At 52.8% G+C, this 15,581-nt stretch overlaps 1 protein-coding gene across 1 annotated transcript in view; it reads left to right on the top strand.

The window, feature by feature from the left end:
* Positions 1-11,633, top strand: part of LOC147017092 (uncharacterized) — a 48,929-nt gene extending 37,296 nt beyond the window's left edge. The window contains exon 3 of the mRNA XM_085846464.1: positions 9,356-11,633. Coding sequence (XP_085702590.1) covers positions 9,356-9,382 — 27 coding nt within the window. The 3' untranslated portion in view covers positions 9,383-11,633. The remainder of the gene's footprint in view (positions 1-9,355) is intronic.
* Positions 11,634-15,581: the final 3,948 nt, after the last annotated feature.

The raw sequence follows: 15,581 nt of genomic DNA, 5'->3' as shown, positions 1-15,581 counted from the left end.
ACGGGGCTTATATAAGCGGCTGCGTTCGTCCGAAAAGTCGTCGTGTGCGTTGGAGTTGAGTGCAGTTGGGAAGTTCGCAGGAGGAAGAGTTCGGAGTTGGAGTCGGAGCGAAGAGGACGGAGCTGTGGAGAGGCGGCGGCGGCGAAGGCAGACGAGGGGGTGCTCGCGTCGGTGCCGGGAGCTGCACACCAGGGAGGCCGACGGCGCGACCTGGTCGAGGTGGAGACGCTCGTCGCGGGACCCGAGACAGAGTAAAAATCCTCCTTTCCCCGAGCAACAGCAACCCCCTCCTGTTTCCCCCACGCTGAGATAGTGCGACCAAGGGGGCCCCCTTCCCACCCCCTACCAGACACTGTCCGCGAGGCCCGCGGAGTTGGGGCACCATCGCCGCTTCGCGCCTCATCATCAGACGGGTAGGCCCGACCCGGTCTCGGCCCCAGGCCCGCCTCATCCTGGAGGGTGGTTCTCTTTTCTTTTGCTTTGGGAATATGTGCTTTTGGTGGAATTGTATATGTGTGCTTTCCGTTCATCGCGAATAAATGTGCTTTATGTTGAACTGCTTTCCCGCTTCGCTTCGTCATTTCTCTCATTGAATCCTCATCTTGCTTCACGTAAAGGGTTGGTAGTGGGCTGAATACGCCCGATAATTAATCGAACCGTCGAGGCCGACGATAACACCGCTCGGTTATCCCGATAGTACGGAACGGGTCGCTTAAGTGGCCCGTGTCCGAAGTCGACCTGCGGCGAGGTGCGATCGCCCGGTCTACCCTCCGTGTGGGTACTTAGGTAGGTCGAATTTGGCGAGCAACCCTATCCCACGCGGGGGCCGATTGGCTCGATCGCGGTGAGACCGAAAGGTCCACCCGTGACTGGTTCCCTGCGTTAGTCCGAGAGGGTCACGACTGGATTGTCCGTCCGGTGGGCGACGTGCCGCGATTCGAGTTACGTGGCCGTCAGCACGCCGGCGGGCGCGAATCCGTAACACTGGTGTCAGGTCGTGCGATACAAATCCATCGCCCTCCTCGCGGCACTGGTATCGGAGAACGGGAAAACGGGCTCTCCTGTCTCCAATGAAATTCACGGGAATCGGTCCAGGGGTGAGAGAAGCGACCCCCGATTCCCTCCAAATTACGAGCGAGCTAAATTAACCCTTTAAGAGAAGCGAGATGGCGTCTCAAGGCGAGCGGGAGCCGGGGGTATTAGAAATGTATATGTGTAGTAATGCAGAATCCATGGTCCAGGATGAAATCCCCGTGCAGGAAATGTTGGTTGTACAGGAAAACGAACTCGCCCAACTGAACCCAGAGCCCGAAATAGGTGCGGCAGCGGCCGCGGTGTATGACACCTCCCCCCCCCCCCTCTCCACCAAAACCCTTCCCCAACCCTTGCCGAAACGGCTCAGCTGAGTGCATCCGACATAGCCCAGCTATGCACCATGCTGGCGGAAATGACAGCGAAAATGGATGCAAACGCAAATGAAATTATAAACGAAATGAAAAGCATGAACGAAAAGATCGATGCGAGTACACAGCAAATGAAGGAAGAAACGAAAAAGCTGCGGGGTGAGACGCAGAACATGGGCCGATGCCTGCAGGCGGGCATGAAGGCCGTGACCAGGGAGATAGGAATGGCGACTCCACGTGTGGGAGCGAACGAGCTGGAAGGGGGTGCAACGGCTGACAGGCTCGCGGTGGAGGCGGGTGAAAAAATAATTCGGGGGGGCGTGTTGGTCGAGGGTCGTGACAGAAGAATCGACAGTGACCAAAAGGGAAAAATTAAATGGGGAGACCAAAACGTGCGAGACGAGACACGAGGTGACGACAACGGAAATAATAGTGGAGACAAGGGAGGTAAAGGGTGAAGAGTTGGCAGAGACACGGGACATAGGAACGATAGAGGGAAGACTGCACGATGAAGACGGGGTAAGTGACGCACACACACACACGGAGGTAGTGGAGGATAATGGGGGTGAGCTCGCGGAGCGTGTGGGGACCCAGTGCGAGCACCTGGATGGCCTCCTCCAGGAACGAGGGGAGGGAGTATGCCCCCTTGAGGCGAGTCACGACCAGGTGAGTTCGGTCGTGCTTTGCGAGGTTGAGAGGAGGAGTGCTGTGGACGGGTGCACGGAGAGCTTGGGGGGTATAGAGGCCCCGGAGACCCTTGTGGGGACGCGAATCCCCAGTGTGGTTGTCCCTGTGTGTGTGGTGCAAGGTGTGAGTGCGTCCCCGTGTGTGGAAGCGACCCCGTGTGTGAGTGGTGTGGTGGCGATGGTGCCGGAGTACGTGCTTCCCAGCACGCCGTGTGTGAATGAGGCACCGTGTGTGGAAGAGGCCGTGTGTGTGGATGAAACGGCCAGTGTGGGTGAGGCACCGTGTGTGAGTGAGGCCGTGTGTGTGGATGAAACGGCCAGTATGAGTGAGGCACCGCGGGTGAGTTCCCCCGCGTGTGTGAGTGGGGCACGGTGTGTGGATGAGGCACCGCGGGTGAGTGCCCCCGCGGGTGTGAGTGGAGTGGTTTGTATGAATGGAGTACCACGTGTGAGTGGTATGGGTTATGCAGGGGAGACCGTGTGTGTGAGAGAGCGGTATGTGGGGGGGATGTCGGTCGGCATGCGGGAGCGCGCAGCCGCGTCTCCCGGTGTGAGTGTAATGGAGTGGAGTGTGTGCGTCGTAACACGCGGGAGTGCGTGTGTGGAATGGCGACGACGACGACAGAGGAAAGAAAGCCGAGTAGCGGCTGTAGCTGTTTCGGGGACCGTGCCGGGTTCACCCAGCAGTGAGCACGAGGTCCGTGCTGTGCAACGCACGAGACCACCACGTGCTCGCTTGCGAGAGTGGGGTCCCGGTCCGGAAACGCACGCGGTGGATTTTCCGATCCCGCGGACGGACAAAGTTTAGGCAGGTAAACGGATTTGGACCGGACGGGTTCTCCACGCGATCGTGTGTGTTAAGCTCCAACGGGCAGGGCACATGTGTTCGCGTGGGGAACCCCTCGAGACGTGGGGCTTGTGTTTTTTTTTTTATGCGCACGGTGACGTCATGGCTGCACGTGGGGTTGGAATCCGGCAGGAGGGGTATCCCTGCCGGATGGTGCCGTCCAAGGAGGGACGAGGAACACGTGCAGCTGCATGACGTCACGGGCAGGTGTAAAGGGCGCAAGTTGCCGCGCAGGTGCTGCGCATGGAAAAAAAAAAGGAAAGGCAGGCCTCACTTTCGGGTGCACAGGATTCCTGGGCGGGGGGTGGAAGACCCCCTTACCCTGGGCACAGGATGGAAACTAGTTAGGGGGAAGGGTTAGCTTAGTTAGACCGACTTCATGGGGCAGGGGTAAGTCCTCATGGAGTCCGTGGAATGGATTAGTTAGAGGGATTTAGATGAGCTTTAGGTTGGGAAATTGATAAAATGATTTATTTGGAGACAGTGACAGGCAGTGAATGTGTAGAGGGGACGTAGTTTAGCTACGTAGTGTTAAAAGGAACGTGCTATAGTATAAGGGACGACGTGGGAGCACGAGTTAGGGGATGCAGATAGAAGGATGGCAGAGTTCAGCGGTGTGTGTGTTGAAGAGTTGTGGGTTGTGAGGTGAGTACGTGTACATGTTGAGTGAGTGAGGCCAGCGGGTCTGTGTGTATGGAGCGAATGGGGAATGCATGGTGCGATGAGTGATTGGGGGGAGGAGTGACTCCCGCCCAAGGGACCCCGGGGTCAGTGTAGAGTGAGTTAGCTGGGTTAGTCAAATTGAAAAATGGAGGTCGTTTTGTTGTTGGTGGGAAAGTAGGCTCGAGACCCATTTGGAGGGGTGCAGGAGCCCTGTTGACGGGCTTGGGAGCGTGGCTGCGAAAGGTGAGTATCGCTGAGTGGGTACCCCGGGCACCAGGCTAGTCGACCGTGGTAGGCCAAGGGCCCATGGGGGGCCGGGATAGCGTAGTGGGCACGGGTGCGCCTGCTTGGTGCGGGGGCCCGGGGCGCCATTAGCCGCGTGGGCAGTGTTGTGGGCACGGGTGACCCTCGGAAAGGGGCCCGGGAAGCCAGCCTGACACGTGTGCGTTTCAGGGGAGGTGCCATGGGGGGCACTCCCCGGTGTTAGGGAGCTGGTAGGCTCGGAGGCAGTGTAGTGCCCGGGGGTGCCATAGCGGGAGATTCGGCAGAGGGTCGTGCCTGCCAAAGGGAGCCACGTGTCCCAGCCAGGAGACCGTGTGAGGGCACGGAGAGAAAATTGGGGGGGGGGCGAGGCCCGAAATTGTGAGGACACCAACACAGGCGACGGGAATCTGGGTTGTTAGAACCAATAGTTTAAGCGAGAGGCGCTTGTTGAAAGCCCCGGGGTAGTTTAACAGTTAAATGGTTAGGGTAGATTAGGAGATGTACCCCTCCGCACCATCCATCCCCTCGCTGTCGTTGTGGGCCGCTGGACCCACTTGGTGTTAAGATCGCTGAACTCTGGGGAGGCCATTCTGAGGCTTCGTTGGGCCTCGACACAGGACGCTAGCTCTCCCTTATTCCCCTCCGGGAAGGGAACGTAGGGGTTGGGAGTAGGCTAGGTGACAGGATAGGTTAGCCGAACAGGGACGATAAAGGGGGTTAGGGGACGATTTATAGAGGGGAAGTAAACATAAAAATAAAAATAAAAAAATAAGTGGGGGCTAAATTGGTTTTTCACAAATTAAGGGAGTGGGTATGTACAGTGACAGGCAAAGGCGATAGGTTGGGAGGGAGACAGGTAGGTAGGTCCGAGCCCGCCTTCCAAGTGGCCAGCACCACCGCACTCCCTCCACCAACCTCCACTGAACGGCAAAGACTGGCCAGCTTCATCTGCTGGCTGCGTTGCTGCAAGGCAAAGGCCGGCCCACTTCATCGGCAGCTGTTGTTTTGCTGCGAGGCCTGTGCCGGCTGGATCGGCTGCAGCTGTGGTACTTCAAGGCTTGTGCCGGCCCACTTCATCTGCCAGCTGGCTGTTTTTCTTCAAGGCCTGTGCCGTCCAGTTCATCTGCCGGCTGTGTTTGCCTGCAGCGGCCTTCTTCTGCGGGCTGTGTTTGCCTGATCACCTTTGCCATGCCATGCCCACTGCCCCTGTTCACCAGCCCCGTTTAATTTTTGCTTTGCCCCCCCCCCCCTGTTCATTTCCATGTGCGCCAGGATCCGCAAGGCAACAGTTTGCAAGCTGCAAGAACTGCCCTGTTGGCAGCTACAACACGGGCCTGCAGTGGCGGCCCGTGCACCGTGTTTGTGTTCATCCATCCATTCGTTGTGCTCATTGCGTGTGCCACTTGAGCTGGCACGGAGACTGCGTTTGTGCAGCCCATGCACCGTTGTGGTTCACTGCGTTCAGTTCAAAAGGGAAGGCCTTGGACTGCGTGTGAGCAGCCAGCCACGTTCCCTCTCACCTGCATTGTTTGAGCCAGAGACTGCATGCGATCAGCCTGGCTCCCTGCTAACTGCTTTTCTTTTGCAGAGTTCATTGATCCTGGGCCATGGTTTAGTGTAAAATTTGTAAGTTAAGGTTAAGATGTACTGTAAATATGAGTGCGCCCCCGGCATGTCTGTCTAGCGCCGGCAATTTTATTTAAGTCGTCCGTGTGAGTGAGTTTGTTTAGGTAGTTACGCAGCCCTCAGGTTATTTATTTTGGGGACACGAATACCATGAATGTCGCACTCAGGGATCCGTAGGGGAAAACTACACATGATGGCACACGAAAATTTGACGACTCGGGACGAGTCTGTAAAAAGGGGAGGGGGTAGTGTTGTGGTTACCAAATTCGCAAACCACCATTCAGGTCCCTTAGGTGAGATATCTCCGTAAGTATATGTGTAGTTAGGCCCAAACCCGTTGTCTAGAGGGAATAAATGTCATTCATGCGTGCTGCGACTCTTCAGGATAGCCGTTTTTCTTTTACTATCTTTATTTTGGACCAACCGCCATTGTTACCACCGCCAACCGCGTCTCAACAGTCGTCACAACATCAACCACCCACCGCGGCGCCGCTTCACCACAACAGCCACGTCCTTTCCCGTCACACCTCGCAACCGTCGCATCGCCACCGTTCTTGCGCCGCTTGTGGGTACCGGTGTTGGACTCGTGCAGGGCGCGCGCCGAACAGCGTGTACAAAACCACGGATTTTCCGCTCCAAAAACGGATCAAAAATGACACACGCCCACTTTTGTTCCGTCCAATCGGTGAGCGAGGGGCGATTTAGCCCCGCCTCCAGGGCGTTGGAGGGCGGTCGCTATATGCAAATTCATGGATCAAAATGCATTCACGCCCACTTTTTCTCGGGCCAATGGGGAGCGAGGTGAAAGGTCGAAGGCAGGGGGTCAAAGGCGAAGCCACGGGGCTTATATAAGCGGCTGCGTTCGTCAGAAAAGTCGTAGTGTGCGTTGGAGTTGAGTGCAGTTGGGAAGTTCGCAGGAGGAAGAGTTCGGAGTTGGAGTCGGAGCGAAGAGGACGGAGCTGTGGAGAGGCGGCGGCGGCGGCGAAGGCAGACGAGGGGGTGCTCGCGTCGGTGCCGGGAGCTGCACACCAGGGAGGCCGACGGCGCGACCTGGTCGAGGTGGAGACGCTCGTCGCGGGACCCGAGACAGAGTAAAAATCCTCCTTTCCCCGAGCAACAGCAACCCCCTCCTGTTTCCCCCCCCCCCCCGCGCTGAGATAGTGCGACCAAGGGGGCCCCCTTCCCACCCCCTACCAGACACTGTCCGCGAGGCCCGCGGAGTTGGAGCACCATCGCCGCTTCGCGCCTCATCATCAGACGGGTAGGCCCGACCCGGTCTCGGCCCCAGGCCCGCCTCATCCTGGAGGGTGGTTCTCTTTTCTTTTGCTTTGGGAATATGTGTTGTCGGCGCCGTCTGTGAAGTAGAATTGTATAAGTGTTGCCGTGTGCTCGGTAGTCGGATAGCTCTGCATTGTGTCTTCGCTTTCACATTTGCTTTTTGTGTAAAATTGCATTGTGTTTCTTCTTCTTTTTCTATGTGCTTTTGGTGGAATTGTATATGTGTGCTTTCCGTTCATCGCGAATAAATGTGCTTTATGTTGAACTGCTTTCCCGCTTCGCTTCGTCATTTCTCTCATTGAATCCTCATCTTGCTTCACGTAAAGGGTTGGTAGTGGGCTGAATACGCCCGATAATTAATCGAACCGTCGAGGCCGACGATAACACCGCTTGGTTATCCCGATAGTACGGAACGGGTCGCTTAAGTGGCCCGTGTCCGAAGTCGACCTGCGTCGAGGTGCGATCGCCCGGTCTACCCTCCGTGTGGGTACTTAGGTAGGTCGAATTTGGCGAGCAACCCTATCCCACGCGGGGGCCGATTGGCTCGATCGCGGTGAGACCGAAAGGTCCACCCGTGACTGGTTCCCGGCGTTAGTCCGAGAGGGTCACGACTGGATTGTCCGTCCGGTGGGCGACGTGCCGCGATTCGAGTTACGTGGCCGTCAGCACGCAGGCGGGCGCGAATCCGTAACTATATATATATATATATATATATATATATATATATATATATATATATATATATATATATATATATATATATATATATATATATATATATATATATATATATATATATATATATATACATGGATGTGCTTCCCACCTCACAAACCAGCAATGTTATTTATGAGTTTAAGTGCTGATGTGAAGCTCGGTACGTGGGCCGCACCACACTAAGATTGGCTGATCGGATCAAACAACACATCCCCCTTGGCGATTCGAAGAAAGATTGTGAGGGTTAGAACACAACCAGTGCGAGCATGTAGAAATATCCAACAACCACCGGCCACTGTATCTGCTTCATCTGCCATTGTACAACACCTGGTTGCCAACCCTATCTGATCAGTACAAAGCAGATATGTTCAGGATATTGAGCCGAGGTCAGAGCTCGTTTCATTTACGTATGTTGGAAGCAACCTTCATCCTTACCACCGATCCAACATTATGTCGTCAAAAGGAATGTGTATGATCTCTGTGTCTCTTTCAGCATGGAAAGATCAAGGGAAGTACGGTAACAAATGGTGAATGGACCTTTGGGGAAACCCCTCCCCTGCTCTCAAGGATGTGGTTGCAAACGTCAATCATCGATTAACTCTGCTCCAGCCAATGGGAGCTCGAGGTGAAGATGATGAGCCGACCAATGGGTGTTCGGATTAACCGTGACGTCATTACGGCTGAACCAATCAGCGTCTACCTTATTGAGACCTGCGTATAAAGCACACGCCTTCACTTCCTTCTTCACTTCCTATGATTTTTTACCCTGAGGAGAGCAGCATGAAAAGCTTCGGTCACTATTATGTCGTGTTTGTTTGTATCCATATATATATATACACACACACACAAAAAAGAAAGAAAAATAAACGGTAAATTTGAACGTTCTGACTTGGATATAATATCAATAAGGCCAACATCATCAACACATTTCCATTTGTTTGCAGAGGTGGGAGCTGCATCGTTATTGCCAAGAAGATAATGGGACCTAATTCCATACCCTGGTACACCACATGTAATACCAAGAGTGATTGGTGTTGATCCGTGGTATTGAGTGGTTTGCAAACACTGTGTTAGAAAACTGCAGATTGTAGACAAAACCACATGATCAACTCCAAGTTGGATCTGGTTTTCGACAGCAATCGTGTGATGTACATGATCAAAAGCTTCATTGAAGTGAATGGCATAAGTTCATGCATTGCCAAGTTTGTTAACATTGCTATCCATTCCGTCAAGCGAATTCACAAGGTTGTGCACAATTGGACTGCCCTTCATGTTTGTCTGCTTCTTTCATATGCAGCAGAAGGCAGTGAGGTGGCATCATTGGCTGAGGGCAGGGCTGTACTGCTGATGCCTTCTGTAAGTGAGGACAGGAATTTGGAATTTGGCCATGGTGCTGGCAATAGCTTGCCGACTCTTCACAAAGGACACTGTGGGATCTTTAACTTCCACTAACTAATGCCAGCAGATGGGACACTCAGTTTATCATCTATCCAAGAGACGACACACACAATGATGAATCACCCTGCATGTGAAACACCAAGGTAATAGTTTATAGCTGGGTCAGGAATCAAACCAATGCAAGACTGCTTCGGAGCGAGCTTGCATACCTCTAGGCAATCCTGTCAGCCCTTTACATTGGTGAACAATGCTATGTTATGTTGTAAGTCCCTTGTCACCAAGTCGGCAAGAAATCGCTCAAATACTCATGCAATATAAATTGGGCAGAGAAGATCATAGCTCGTGACAGCAGTACTCACTTGAACTGGGGATACTAATGATGTTTTCCAACTTTGGGGAAAACATCCAGATCTGAGGCATAAATTAAATATTTCAGTGATTGTTCAGTTATCTCATTTGCAAATTCCTTTCAGAGTCCTCTGGGACAGTCAGCTGGATGACCAGCTTTGGAGGTGTTGAGTTGGTACCACCGCACTCCCTCCACCAACCTCCACTGAACGGCAAAGACTGGCCAGCTTCATCTGCTGGCTGCGTTGCTGCAAGGCAAAGGCCGGCCCACTTCATCGGCAGCTGTTGTTTTGCTGCGAGGCCTGTGCCGGCTGGATCGGCTGCAGCTGTGGTACTTCAAGGCCTGTGCCGTCCAGTTCATCTGCCGGCTGTGTTTGCCTGCAGCGGCCTTCTTCTGCGGGCTGTGTTTGCCTGATCACCTTTGCCATGCCATGCCCACTGCCCCTGTTCACCAGCCCCGTTCAATTTTTGCTTTGCCCCCCCCCCCTGTTCATTTCCATGTGCGCCAGGATCCGCAAGGCAACAGTTTGCAAGCTGCAAGAACTGCCCTGTTGGCAGCTACAACACGGGCCTGCAGTGGCGGCCCGTGCACCGTGTTTGTGTTCATCCATCCATTCGTTGTGCTCATTGCGTGTGCCACTTGAGCTGGCACGGAGACTGCGTTTGTGCAGCCCATGCACCGTTGTGGTTCACTGCGTTCAGTTCAAAAGGGAAGGCCTTGGACTGCGTGTGAGCAGCCAGCCACGTTCCCTCTCACCTGCATTGTTTTGAGCCAGAGACTGCATGCGATCAGCCTGGCTCCCTGCTAACTGCTTTTCTTTTGCAGAGTTCATTGATCCTGGGCCATGGTTTAGTGTAAAATTTGTAAGTTAAGGTTAAGATGTACTGTAAATATGAGTGCGCCCCCGGCATGTCTGTCTAGCGCCGGCAATTTTATTTAAGTCGTCCGTGTGAGTGAGTTTGTTTAGGTAGTTACGCAGCCCTCAGGTTATTTATTTTGGGGACACGAATACCATGAATGTCGCACTCAGGGATCCGTAGGGGAAAACTACACATGATGGCACACGAAAATTTGACGACTCGGGACGAGTCTGTAAAAAGGGGAGGGGGTAGTGTTGTGGTTACCAAATTCGCAAACCACCATTCAGGTCCCTTAGGTGAGATATCTCCGTAAGTATATGTGTAGTTAGGCCCAAACCCGTTGTCTAGAGGGAATAAATGTCATTCATGCGTGCTGCGACTCTTCAGGATAGCCGTTTTTCTTTTACTATCTTTATTTTGGACCAACCGCCATTGTTACCACCGCCAACCGCGTCTCAACAGTCGTCACAACATCAACCACCCACCGCGGCGCCGCTTCACCACAACAGCCACGTCCTTTCCCGTCACACCTCGCAACCGTCGCATCGCCACCGTTCTTGCGCCGCTTGTGGGTACCGGTGTTGGACTCGTGCAGGGCGCGCGCCGAACAGCGTGTACAAAACCACGGATTTTCCGCTCCAAAAACGGATCAAAAACGACACACGCCCACTTTTGTTCCGTCCAATCGGTGAGCGAGGGGCGATTTAGCCCCGCCTCCAGGGCGTTGGAGGGCGGTCGCTATATGCAAATTCATGGATCAAAATGCATTCACGCCCACTTTTTCTCGGGCCAATGGGGAGCGAGGTGAAAGGTCGAAGGCAGGGGGTCAAAGGCGAAGCCACGGGGCTTATATAAGCGGCTGCGTTCGTCAGAAAAGTCGTCGTGTGCGTTGGAGTTGAGTGCAGTTGGGAAGTTCGCAGGAGGAAGAGTTCGGAGTTGGAGTCGGAGCGAAGAGGACGGAGCTGTGGAGAGGCGGCGGCGGCGGCGAAGGCAGACGAGGGGGTGCTCGCGTCGGTGCCGGGAGCTGCACACCAGGGAGGCCGACGGCGCGACCTGGTCGAGGTGGAGACGCTCGTCGCGGGACCCGAGACAGAGTAAAAATCCTCCTTTCCCCGAGCAACAGCAACCCCCTCCTGTTTCCCCCACGCTGAGATAGTGCGACCAAGGGGGCCCCCTTCCCACCCCCTACCAGACACTGTCCGCGAGGCCCGCGGAGTTGGGGCACCATCGCCGCTTCGCGCCTCATCATCAGACGGGTAGGCCCGACCCGGTCTCGGCCCCAGGCCCGCCTCATCCTGGAGGGTGGTTCTCTTTTCTTTTGCTTTGGGAATATGTGTTGTCGGCGCCGTCTGTGAAGTAGAATTGTATAAGTGTTGCCGTGTGCTCGGTAGTCGGATAGCTCTGCATTGTGTCTTCGCTTTCACATTTGCTTTTTGTGTAAAATTGCATTGTGTTTCTTCTTCTTTTTCTATGTGCTTTTGGTGGAATTGTATATGTGTGCTTTCCGTTCATCGCGAATAAATGTGCTTTATGTTGAACTGCTTTCCCGCTTCGCTTCGTCATTTCTCTCATTGAATCCTCATCTTGCTTCACGTAAAGGGTTGGTAGTGGGCTGAATACGCCCGATAATTAATCGAACCGTCGAGGCCGACGATAACACCGCTTGGTTATCCCGATAGTACGGAACGGGTCGCTTAAGTGGCCCGTGTCCGAAGTCGACCTGCGTCGAGGTGCGATCGCCCGGTCTACCCTCCGTGTGGGTACTTAGGTAGGTCGAATTTGGCGAGCAACCCTATCCCACGCGGGGGCCGATTGGCTCGATCGCGGTGAGACCGAAAGGTCCACCCGTGACTGGTTCCCGGCGTTAGTCCGAGAGGGTCACGACTGGATTGTCCGTCCGGTGGGCGACGTGCCGCGATTCGAGTTACGTGGCCGTCAGCACGCAGGCGGGCGCGAATCCGTAACAATATATATATATATATATATATATATATATATATATATATATATATATATATATATATATATATATATATATATATACATGGATGTGCTTCCCACCTCACAAACCAGCAATGTTATTTATGAGTTTAAGTGCTGATGTGAAGCTCGGTACGTGGGCCGCACCACACTAAGATTGGCTGATCGGATCAAACAACACATCCCCCTTGGCGATTCGAAGAAAGATTGTGAGGGTTAGAACACAACCAGTGCGAGCATGTAGAAATATCCAACAACCACCGGCCACTGTATCTGCTTCATCTGCCATTGTACAACACCTGGTTGCCAACCCTATCTGATCAGTACAAAGCAGATATGTTCAGGATATTGAGCCGAGGTCAGAGCTCGTTTCATTTACGTATGTTGGAAGCAACCTTCATCCTTACCACCGATCCAACATTATGTCGTCAAAAGGAATGTGTATGATCTCTGTGTCTCTTTCAGCATGGAAAGATCAAGGGAAGTACGGTAACAAATGGTGAATGGACCTTTGGGGAAACCCCTCCCCTGCTCTCAAGGATGTGGTTGCAAACGTCAATCATCGATTAACTCTGCTCCAGCCAATGGGAGCTCGAGGTGAAGATGATGAGCCGACCAATGGGTGTTCGGATTAACCGTGACGTCATTACGGCTGAACCAATCAGCGTCTACCTTATTGAGACCTGCGTATAAAGCACACGCCTTCACTTCCTTCTTCACTTCCTATGATTTTTTACCCTGAGGAGAGCAGCATGAAAAGCTTCGGTCACTATTATGTCGTGTTTGTTTGTATCCATATATATATATACACACACACACAAAAAAGAAAGAAAAATAAACGGTAAATTTGAACGTTCTGACTTGGATATAATATCAATAAGGCCAACATCATCAACACATTTCCATTTGTTTGCAGAGGTGGGAGCTGCATCGTTATTGCCAAGAAGATAATGGGACCTAATTCCATACCCTGGTACACCACATGTAATACCAAGAGTGATTGGTGTTGATCCGTGGTATTGAGTGGTTTGCAAACACTGTGTTAGAAAACTGCAGATTGTAGACAAAACCACATGATCAACTCCAAGTTGGATCTGGTTTTCGACAGCAATCGTGTGATGTACATGATCAAAAGCTTCATTGAAGTGAATGGCATAAGTTCATGCATTGCCAAGTTTGTTAACATTGCTATCCATTCCGTCAAGCGAATTCACAAGGTTGTGCACAATTGGACTGCCCTTCATGTTTGTCTGCTTCTTTCATATGCAGCAGAAGGCAGTGAGGTGGCATCATTGGCTGAGGGCAGGGCTGTACTGCTGATGCCTTCTGTAAGTGAGGACAGGAATTTGGAATTTGGCCATGGTGCTGGCAATAGCTTGCCGACTCTTCACAAAGGACACTGTGGGATCTTTAACATCCACTAACTAATGCCAGCAGATGGGACACTCAGTTTATCATCTATCCAAGAGACGACACACACAATGATGAATCACCCTGCATGTGAAACACCAAGGTAATAGTTTATAGCTGGGTCAGGAATCAAACCAATGCAAGACTGCTTCGGAGCGAGCTTGCATACCTCTAGGCAATCCTGTCAGCCCTTTACATTGGTGAACAATGCTATGTTATGTTGTAAGTCCCTTGTCACCAAGTCGGCAAGAAATCGCTCAAATACTCATGCAATATAAATTGGGCAGAGAAGATCATAGCTCGTGACAGCAGTACTCACTTGAACTGGGGATACTAATGATGTTTTCCAACTTTGGGGAAAACATCCAGATCTGAGGCATAAATTAAATATTTCAGTGATTGTTCAGTTATCTCATTTGCAAATTCCTTTCAGAGTCCTCTGGGACAGTCAGCTGGATGACCAGCTTTGGAGGTGTTGAGTTGGTACCACCGCACTCCCTCCACCAACCTCCACTGAACGGCAAAGACTGGCCAGCTTCATCTGCTGGCTGCGTTGCTGCAAGGCAAAGGCCGGCCCACTTCATCGGCAGCTGTTGTTTTGCTGCGAGGCCTGTGCCGGCTGGATCGGCTGCAGCTGTGGTACTTCAAGGCCTGTGCCGTCCAGTTCATCTGCCGGCTGTGTTTGCCTGCAGCGGCCTTCTTCTGCGGGCTGTGTTTGCCTGATCACCTTTGCCATGCCATGCCCACTGCCCCTGTTCACCAGCCCCGTTCAATTTTTGCTTTGCCCCCCCCTGTTCATTTCCATGTGCGCCAGGATCCGCAAGGCAACAGTTTGCAAGCTGCAAGAACTGCCCTGTTGGCAGCTACAACACGGGCCTGCAGTGGCGGCTCGTGCACCGTGTTTGTGTTCATCCATCCATTCGTTGTGCTCATTGCGTGTGCCACTTGAGCTGGCACGGAGACTGCGTTTGTGCAGCCCATGCACCGTTGTGGTTCACTGCGTTCAGTTCAAAAGGGAAGGCCTTGGACTGCGTGTGAGCAGCCAGCCACGTTCCCTCTCACCTGCATTGTTTTGAGCCAGAGACTGCATGCGATCAGCCTGGCTCCCTGCTAACTGCTTTTCTTTTGCAGAGTTCATTGATCCTGGGCCATGGTTTAGTGTAAAATTTGTAAGTTAAGGTTAAGATGTACTGTAAATATGAGTGCGCCCCCGGCATGTCTGTCTAGCGCCGGCAATTTTATTTAAGTCGTCCGTGTGAGTGAGTTTGTTTAGGTAGTTACGCAGCCCTCAGGTTATTTATTTTGGGGACACGAATACCATGAATGTCGCACTCAGGGATCCGTAGGGGAAAACTACACATGATGGCACACGAAAATTTGACGACTCGGGACGAGTCTGTAAAAAGGGGAGGGGTAGTGTTGTGGTTACCAAATTCGCAAACCACCATTCAGGTCCCTTAGGTGAGATATCTCCGTAAGTATATGTGTAGTTAGGCCCAAACCCGTTGTCTAGAGGGAATAAATGTCATTCATGCGTGCTGCGACTCTTCAGGATAGCCGTTTTTCTTTTACTATCTTTATTTTGGACCAACCGCCATTGTTACCACCGCCAACCGCGTCTCAACAGTCGTCACAACATCAACCACCCACCGCGGCGCCGCTTCACCACAACAGCCACGTCCTTTCCCGTCACACCTCGCAACCGTCGCATCGCCACCGTTCTTGCGCCGCTTGTGGGTACCGGTGTTGGACTCGTGCAGGGCGCGCGCCGAACAGCGTGTACAAAACCACGGATTTTCCGCTCCAAAAACGGATCAAAAACGACACACGCCCACTTTTGTTCCGTCCAATCGGTGAGCGAGGGGCGATTTAGCCCCGCCTCCAGGGCGTTGGAGGGCGGTCGCTATATGCAAATTCATGGATCAAAATGCATTCACGCCCACTTTTTCTCGGGCCAATGGGGAGCGAGGTGAAAGGTCGAAGGCAGGGGGTCAAAGGCGAAGCCACGGGGCTTATATAAGCGGCTGCGTTCGTCAGAAAAGTCGTCGTGTGCGTTGGAGTTGAGTGCAGTTGGGAAGTTCGCAGGAGGAAGAGTTCGGA

The sequence above is a fragment of the Eptatretus burgeri genome, chromosome 11 (genome assembly GCF_056783735.1).
Source record: "Eptatretus burgeri isolate ZD-2024b chromosome 11, Ebu_testis_v1, whole genome shotgun sequence".
Taxonomy (NCBI): domain Eukaryota; kingdom Metazoa; phylum Chordata; class Myxini; order Myxiniformes; family Myxinidae; genus Eptatretus; species Eptatretus burgeri.
This window is presented reverse-complemented; position numbering and strand designations above follow the sequence as displayed.